The sequence below is a fragment of the Chionomys nivalis genome, chromosome 2, assembly GCF_950005125.1.
Source record: "Chionomys nivalis chromosome 2, mChiNiv1.1, whole genome shotgun sequence".
Lineage (NCBI taxonomy): Eukaryota > Metazoa > Chordata > Mammalia > Rodentia > Cricetidae > Chionomys > Chionomys nivalis.
This window is the reverse complement of record NC_080087.1, coordinates 70463918-70472088: the sequence shown is the minus strand read 5'-3', so window position 1 is coordinate 70472088 and position 8171 is coordinate 70463918. Positions and strand designations below refer to the sequence as shown.

The 8171-nt window shown below is 48.5% G+C and overlaps 1 protein-coding gene across 1 annotated transcript; it reads left to right on the top strand.

Moving 5' to 3' along the window:
* The first annotated feature begins 276 nt into the window (after positions 1-276).
* On the top strand, positions 277-7682 carry C2H19orf85 (chromosome 2 C19orf85 homolog). Its single transcript, XM_057763149.1, has 2 exons — positions 277-449; positions 7181-7682. The coding sequence occupies exons 1-2, from the start codon at positions 277-279 to the stop codon at positions 7680-7682; spliced, it is 675 nt and encodes a 224-aa protein (XP_057619132.1).
* Positions 7683-8171: the final 489 nt, after the last annotated feature.

Below are 8171 nucleotides of genomic sequence, written 5' to 3'. Positions count from 1 at the left end.
CGTTTTATATCCTAGGCCCAACTATGTGTTAATTGGGCACATAGGAGATGCGTAGCACCCTTTCCACCCTGCCCCCGCCTTCCTATAACAGCCCCTCACCTGCAGACATCGGAGTCCAGCATCTGCGGTGGGACAGGCACAGAGGGAGGCTCACCCTATCTGCCAGGGGAGCTTCTCATTCTAAAGTGCCAGACTTGAGTCCGGATGCTCCTCCTGTCCCATCCCGGTTTTGGGGTTTGATTTCTGATCTGCGTTGTGACTGCAGAGCAACCGGTCATGCACCCTGGATTCCCTGCGGCCCCTGGGCTCTCTGAACCAGGGCCCCGAGAGTTGTGCGCTTTTGTGAGCGGGGCTTCAGCCCACATCCTGCGAGCCCTGCAGCCCAGGCGTACCCGGCCCCCCAAGCGCAAGCCCAACCACCGGAGGTTTCTACACAACCAGATCTGCAGGTGAGGAGGGCACTGGAGGGGAGGCACGGGGTGGGCCCCGGGAGGCCCCTAGACTGGATTTAGCACCGTTTAGCGTGCGTTTGCCAAGCACCTTCTTCTGTGCGCTTCAGTCAACACTCATCACTGAGCAGGATCAAGGAAATCTCTAAGCGGGCACTGAGTCCCTGTGGGGTGGTAAAAGGTAAGAAATGGCCTGAATAAATAAATATATGAGCCAAGCATTGTGGCACACAACTGTAATCCTAACACTCCTGAGGCCGAAGCAGGAGGATTGCTATGAGTGTGGCACACGACTGTAATCCTAACACTCCTGAGACCGAGGCAGGAGGATGGCTGAGTTTGCAGCCAGTTTACTGTAGCATGTAAGAGGCCAACCAGGTTAGGTTACCTCACAAGTGAAGTAAATAAATGAGAGGGTATGGCGCCACCGTGTGGACATACCTTGAAAAGGCGATTCAGAAGAAAGTTCACCTCAGCCGTCCAGTCGGATGCCATGAAGACCCCACAAAGCTGCCAGGCACACACCGGCAGGGAGGCAGTGGTTACAGGTAAGAGGTCCCCTTTGAAGGGGATGAAAGTCCCGGAGCTAATTAGAGACATTGCTTTTAGAAGATAGTGAACACTGGTCTAATGTGGTGGCAATTGCCTATAACCCCAACACTAGCACTCCAGAGGCCGAGGCAGGAGGATTGCTGCTAGTTCCATGCCAGCCTGGTCTATACATGAAGTTCAAGGCTTTCCTGGACTACATAGTGAGATCTTGTGTCAAAAAAGCAGGTGTGGAGGGAGGGCTGATGGGAGAGCGCGCGCGCGCGCGCGCGCGCGCGTGTGTGTGTGTGTGTGTGTGTGTGTGTGTGTTACTAGGTAGGTAGGAAAAGAACTCCAGTTTTGAACTATGTATTTTAAATCATTACAAGTAGGTCCATCAAACATCCAGTTTTGAAAAGCAGAACGAATTGGGTTGTGAGGTTCTGCCTCATCTGCCGCAGTCACCTGTCCAGGTGACTACCTGACTCTTTTTCAAGGTTCTCAACCTGTGGGTCTTGATCCCTTTGGGATCCGAATGACCCTTTCACAGAGGTCAGATACCCTACATATAAGATATTTGCATTATGATTCATAACAACAGCAAAATTACAGTTATGAAGAAGCAATAAAAATAAATGCATGATTAGGGGTCACCACAACATGAGGAACTATATTAAAGGGTCACAGCACTAGGAAGTTGAGAAATATTGTTATGTATGGTATTTTGACATTTATTTTTAATTTGGTGTATGCTGTGTATGCGTACAGAACACATCATTTTATTCAAAATAGAACAAAATAGAAACTATAACGATTAACAGATTTTTGGCAAAGAAAAACAAGGGTTTATTATTATTATCATTCCTGTAGTGTAAAGTTCAATCTTGAAGGCGTACAGAGTGGGCTCAGAGGCTGAGAGGGGGCACTGCTCTTCCACAGGACACACGGTCAGTTCCCATCACCTACACTGGAGGTCTGGAGCCCTCTTCTGGCCTCCATGGGCAACTACACTCACATGTGCTCCACAGCTGACTGCCACTTTTTCAAGCATTTTTAAACATTTTTCAAAGATTTTATTTATGTATACAGTGTTCTGCCTACGTGAACTCCTGCATTCCAGAAGAGGGTACCAGATCTCATTACAGATGGTTGTGAGTCACCATGTGGTAGATTAAAATTGAACTCAGGACCTCCAGAAGAGCAGGCAGGGCTCTTAACTGCCAAGACATCTTTCCAGCCCTCCACCCCCTTTTTGAGACAGGGTGTCTCTGTGTAGCCCTGACTGTCCTGGAACTCACTCTGTAGACCAGGCTGGCCTTGAACTCCAGAGATGCACCTGTCTCTGCCTCCTAAGTGCTGGGGTCAAAGGTGAGTGCAAATGTGTGTGCCACCACACCCTGCAAATACATTTTCTTGAGTCACTATGGACCTGTTTGTTCCTTAGAAGTTCCTGGGCAAAACTCATTGTTGATGTTTTAAATTGTCTCTTCTGCTTTATTTGTATTCAAAAAAACCCACTCAGATTTGCTTTCTGTATGGTGTCTTTTCCATAGTATAAAAACTATAGAGTCAATTAGCAAAATAACATAAAGCGAGAAGTGTGGGTAGAAATGATGTTTCACATAAGTGCATTTGTTAACAACGTATCCCAATATCGAACTACACGTTACAATAATACAAAGCTGAAACCATTTTGTGCCAGCCTTGTGCTGTGCTTGCTTAGCATGAATGAAGCTCAGGTTGTGTCCTCACCACAGTGTGAAACCAAGCATGGTCAGCAGCCTGTGATCACAGCACCCAGGAGGTGGAGGCAGGGCGACCAGAGTATCCTGAACACCCATGGATTAACTGACCCCCCCTTTTTGACAAAGGGTCTTGTATTCCCGGGCTGGCCTCAAACTCAATTATATAGCAAAGGATGACCTTGAACTCCTGACCCTGATCCTTCTGCTTCAAACTTCTGGAGTCACCGACGTACACCACCACACCAGTTCAATGACGAGAGAAAATCAGCAATTCAGGGTCATCCTCTGCTACACAAGGATTTCAAGTCCAGCCTGGGCTACGCACAGACCCTGTCTCAAAACAAGCAAAACAGTGAATTTCATGTTACCTAAGTTTTTACCTGGACTTTAAAAATTAGGCTGCATTAGAAGGTGGCAAACGCTATGGAGGAGGAATGGGCTAGGAGGGAGTGTGGCTGTTCTAAAGCAGGAGGTCAGGGAAGACTCGCTGAGAGAGCAGGTTTGCGCAAAGACTTGGAGAAGGTGGGGGGCACACTCAGCTCTGAACGGTAGGCAGAGCCAGGGTAAACGCACTGGTGCTGAAGATAGGGTGGTGGTGGTGATGTTGCTGAAGGTGATGGTGGTGATGATAGTGATGGTGATGGCAGGAAGGTGATGATGGTGTCGGTAGCGGCTGTAATGACATAATGGTAATGGTAATGATGGTCATGGTGATGATAATCAGGATGGTGATGACAGTGATAGTTATGATGGATGGCAGTGGTGATGAGAGGAAGGTGATGATGGATGGTGATGGTGATGGTTGTAGTGATGGTGATGATGGATGGTGGTGGTGATGAGAGGAAGGTGATATGACGGATGGTGATGGTGATGATAAGGTGATGATGGATGGTGATGAGAGGAAGGTGATGATGGATGGTGATGGTGATGAGAGGAAGGTAACGATGGTGATGGTGATGATAAGGTGATGATGGATGGTGATGAGAGGAAGGTGATGATGGTGATGGTGATGATAAGGTGATGATGGATGGTGATGGTTGTAGTGATGGTGATGATGGATGGTGGTGGTGATGAGAGGAAGGTAATGATGGTGATGGTGATGATAAGGTGATGATGGATGGTGATGGTTGTAGTGATGGTGATGATGGATGGTGGTGGTGATGAGAGGAAGGTAATGATGGTGATGGTGATGATAAGGTGATGATGGATGGTGGTGATAACAACAATGGTGCTGATGGTGACAGTTGTAATGACAGTGACAGTGATGATGGTGATGATAATCAAGATGGTGAAGGTATGATGGGGATGATGGTGACAATGATGACGATTATGGTGGCAATAATAATGCTGGCTATAATGAAGATGATGGTAGTGATGACAGCTACATATGACACTTACGTGTACCACGTGCTCTAATAAGCACCTGACTATTAATTCGTAGTGAGTTAGCACTTTAGCACTCACTGACAACGAGTGTGCTTCTGATCCTCCTGCCTCCACTATCAGGTGTGCACCACCACACTCAGTGTATTCGGTGCCCAGGGATTTGTGCACACTAGGAAAGCACTCCAACTGAGTTATATTCCCAACCCTAAGGGAGGAATTATCCTAAAATTTATGTGTGTGTGCATGCGTGTGTGTGTTGTTGTTGTTGCTGTTATTTTGAGATAGAGTATTTCTTTGTCCTGGTACTTATTATGTGAGCCAGATTGATCTCAAACGCCCACTAATTCTCCTGCTTTAGCGTCCCAGAAGATTGAGATTACATATGGGTAGCACCGTGCCCATCTGATTTTGATTATTTAATATCCTCCCTCCCTCCCTCCCTTCCTTCCTCCTCCTTTTTCCCTCCCTCCCTTTCTCCATATCTCCCTCTCTTTTCTCTCTCTGGAATTCTTTTTTTTTTAAATATTTATTTATTTATTATGTATACAATAATCTGTCTCCATGTATGTCTGCAGGCCAGAAGAGGGCACCAGACTTCATTACAGATGGTTGTGAGCCACCATGTGGTTGCCGGGAATTGAACTCAGGACCTTTGGAAGAGCAGGCAATGCTCTTAACCACTGAGCCATCTCTCCAGCCCTCTCTCTGGAATTCTTACTTTGTTGATGTGGGATCCCATATAGCCCAGGCTATCTCCAAATTCAATATATGACCAAGGGTGACACTGGATGCTTGATCCTCCTGCCTCCATTTTCCAATACTGGGACTACAGGCATGAGCCACAGCACCTGCTATGAATAGTTATTAACAGAACTAAGCTAGCCTGGAATGGTTTGTCTCTTGAGTCTGCAACATCCTAATGTGTGAATCAGTCGGTCTTGTGTGTAGACTCTTTATTACAGGTGTGGCTATTTCCCTCTCTTTTAAAATTTAATTTCAAAAAATAGTATACAAATTAAATTAGTATACAAAGTAACTGGTTTCCTTGTGGGTTTTTTTTTTGTTGTTGTTGTTGTTCTTTTTTTTTTTTTTTTGGTTTTTCGAGACAGGGTTTCTCTGTGGCTTTGGAGCCTGTCCTGGAACTAGCTCTTGTAGACCAGGCTGGTCTCGAACTCACAGAGATCCACCTGCCTCTGCCTCCCGAGTGCTGGGATTAAAGGCGTGTGCCACCACCGCCCGGCTTCCTTGTGGGGTTTTAAAGCTTTATGTTTTATGTGTTTTGCTGCTTGTGTCTGTGCACCACACACCATGTAGTGCCCCCAGAGGCCAAAAGAGGGCGTCGTCTCCCTTGGGACTGGAGTTACCGATGCCTGTGAACCTCCATGTAAGAGTTGTGCTGGGGATGGAACCCAGGTCCTCTAGCAGAGCAGCCTGCGCTGTGAGCCCCTGAGCCAGCTCTCCAGCCCACCGGTGGCATTTTCACACACACTCAGTTTGTGCTGGTCTCATCCTCCCACAGTCGTCCACCGCCTGCCCCTTCTGCATCTCAGCTGTTGCTGCTCTCCTCAGCTCCCTTCCCTAGAGCCGTGTTTCTCCGTTTCTCCTCTCACGGTCCGTTTCTAGCTTTCCCGTCTCGACCGACTCTCACAGAATACACATATATACAGATAAGGCACTGTAGGCCAGCTAGACAGCTCAGCGTGGAGACACTTGCAACCAAGCCTGACTTCTTGAGTCAGCTATGAAGAACAGGGTTGGAGAGATGGCTCTGGTTAAACACCCTCCTGCTCTTCCAGGGGCCAGGTGCAGCTCTCAGCACATACCAGGTGGCTCGCCACCCCTGTAACCCTCCTCTGGCCTCTACAGGCAACCAGGCACACTCCCATAAATACATACACACTTAAAGACGTTTTTTAAACAAAATCCATATAAAGCAGTCCTCTGACCGTTGTGTGTGGTGTGGAGAGATGGGCAGGAAGGAGGCGGAGGGAACATACACACAAAATAGGTGGGTTTTTTTAAGTTACATAATATTTAATTTTTAGAAATAAAAGAATTGGGGACTTGACTGGGGGAGGGGGAGGGAAATGGGAGGCGGTGGCGGGGAGGAGGCAGAAATCTTTAATAAATAAATAAATTTAATAAAAGAAACAAAAAAAGAAATAAAAGAATTGGGGGGCACAGCTCCGCCCTGTTGAAATAAGAGCGGTGGGGCTGCGTCCCCGGCACCCGGCCGCCCGCATGGCTAGCTTATGCCCCAAAATAATTACACCAGAATTGTATTCTTTTAATCACTGCCTGGCCCATTAGTTCCAGTCTCTTATTGGCTAGCTCTTACATATTGATCTAACCCATTTCTAATATTCTGTGTAGTACCACGAGCTGGCTTACCAGGAATGATCTTAACCTGCGTCTGTCTGGAGTGGGAGAATCATGGCGACTCCTTGATTCAGCTTCTTTCTCCCAGCATTCTGTTCTGTCTACTCCACCCACCTAAGGGTTGGCCTATCAAATGGGCCTAGGAAGTTTCTTTATTAATTAACCAATGAAAGCAACAGATTATAAAGAAATCACTCCCACATCACCGCCCCAGTTGTTTATGAAGCCACCCATGTGATGCTGAGGGCTGGAAGTGCCAGGAGACACCAGCATCTTAGCTTCTGGCAGGAGACACAGGGAGTGGGCCTCACTGTAGGACGCACTCCACATGGTGGCACGCGCCGGCCCACAGCTCCCTTTGCAATTATTGATTGGAAAGGTGCTCTTCCCCCGAGACGGTTTGTTTTTATATATTAGAATAGGGCGATAATAAATCTCCACCGTCAAGATGCACAGTGCACAACCCTACAGCAATCAAAACCTTCCTGAGAAGACATATTGACTTGCCAGACTCAAGAAAACAAAGGCAGGGGCCAGGAAATGAGCCTGGAGGAAAAAGAAGGGAGGGTTGAAAAGAAGGAACAGTATCTCTGGGTAAAGCCGGGGTAACTAGAAGAGAGGTCTTTTGCAGGCAAAGCTGAAATTCTCTCTCCCTCTCTCTCTCCCTTTCTCTCTTTCCCCCGCCCACCCCAGGCAGTTTGCCAAGATTGAAGCCGCCACCCAGCACCTGGCCCTGTCCATCCTGTCTCAAAAAGCACCTCCCCAGAGACCACCACCCAGAAGACCACCTCCACCGCCTCCATCCCCCTTCCTGGGGGTGGCCTGTGCTGAGACCCCTGTGGAAGTGCCCCACGACGACGGCCCCAGCCTAAGTCTAGCTGCTCTGGACACCTCGACCCTTGATCTCTTTGATGACATTCTGCTCACTCCTGCATGTCCCCTGGTGGCTACCGAAGACTTCTGCCAGACACCCTACAAGGCATCTGAAGTCATCTCTCATGCTCCAGGCCCAGGAAACCAGAGAGACCCAACCCCAGTGCAGGCTCCAAGGTTCTCCAGTCCTCTGGCCCCTCCCCAGAATGCCCACGGGGGAAGTCTGGAGCCTACAGCTCTAGGCTGGGGTTGGGTGGACAGTCAGGAGGCACCTTGTGCCTGGGATCCTACAGGAATTCTGGATGACTGGGGGACCCTTTGAAACCTATTCAAGACACAGGCCCGACCCAATCTCCCCTCTTGACAGATCTGAGATGTGCAGCTCAGCTGGTAGACTGTGTGCCCAATGTGCAAGCAGTCCGGGGTTCCAGCCCCAGAATCCACAAACCTGTAAAACAGACCAATCCCAGACACTCACTGGGTACCACCAGGAGCTCTGCTCCCAGGCCCAGGGCCCCTCTGTCCACTCCCTGCCTATGAATTTTCCTTTCTCCCTTCCCAGCACAGGCTGCCTCCCCTTCCCTCCCCCACTCTTCTCTCCCTGGTGTCTGCTCTTTCTCTCTCTCTCAATAGTCCCCCAATTCTTGGTGTTATGACCCTGCAGTAGACAAAGGTGGACAAGAGCCCCACCTTGTGGCGCTTAAACAGGGTGTGGGAGTTGAGAGAGAGAATACATGAGAACCCTCAGAGAGCTTCCACAGCCAGATGAAATGCGAATTTCTGATCAGAATGGGTGTTGGGATATAAATAA

Excerpts from the sequence above, each read along its gene's own strand:
- C2H19orf85 (XM_057763149.1), top strand. The coding sequence starts at position 277 with ATGCACCCTGGATTCCCTGCGGCCCCTGGGCTCTCTGAACCAGGGCCC. Across the intron at positions 450-7,180 it reads CTACACAACCAGATCTGCAG|GCAGTTTGCCAAGATTGAAG; the intron begins GTGAGGAGGGCA and ends CGCCCACCCCAG.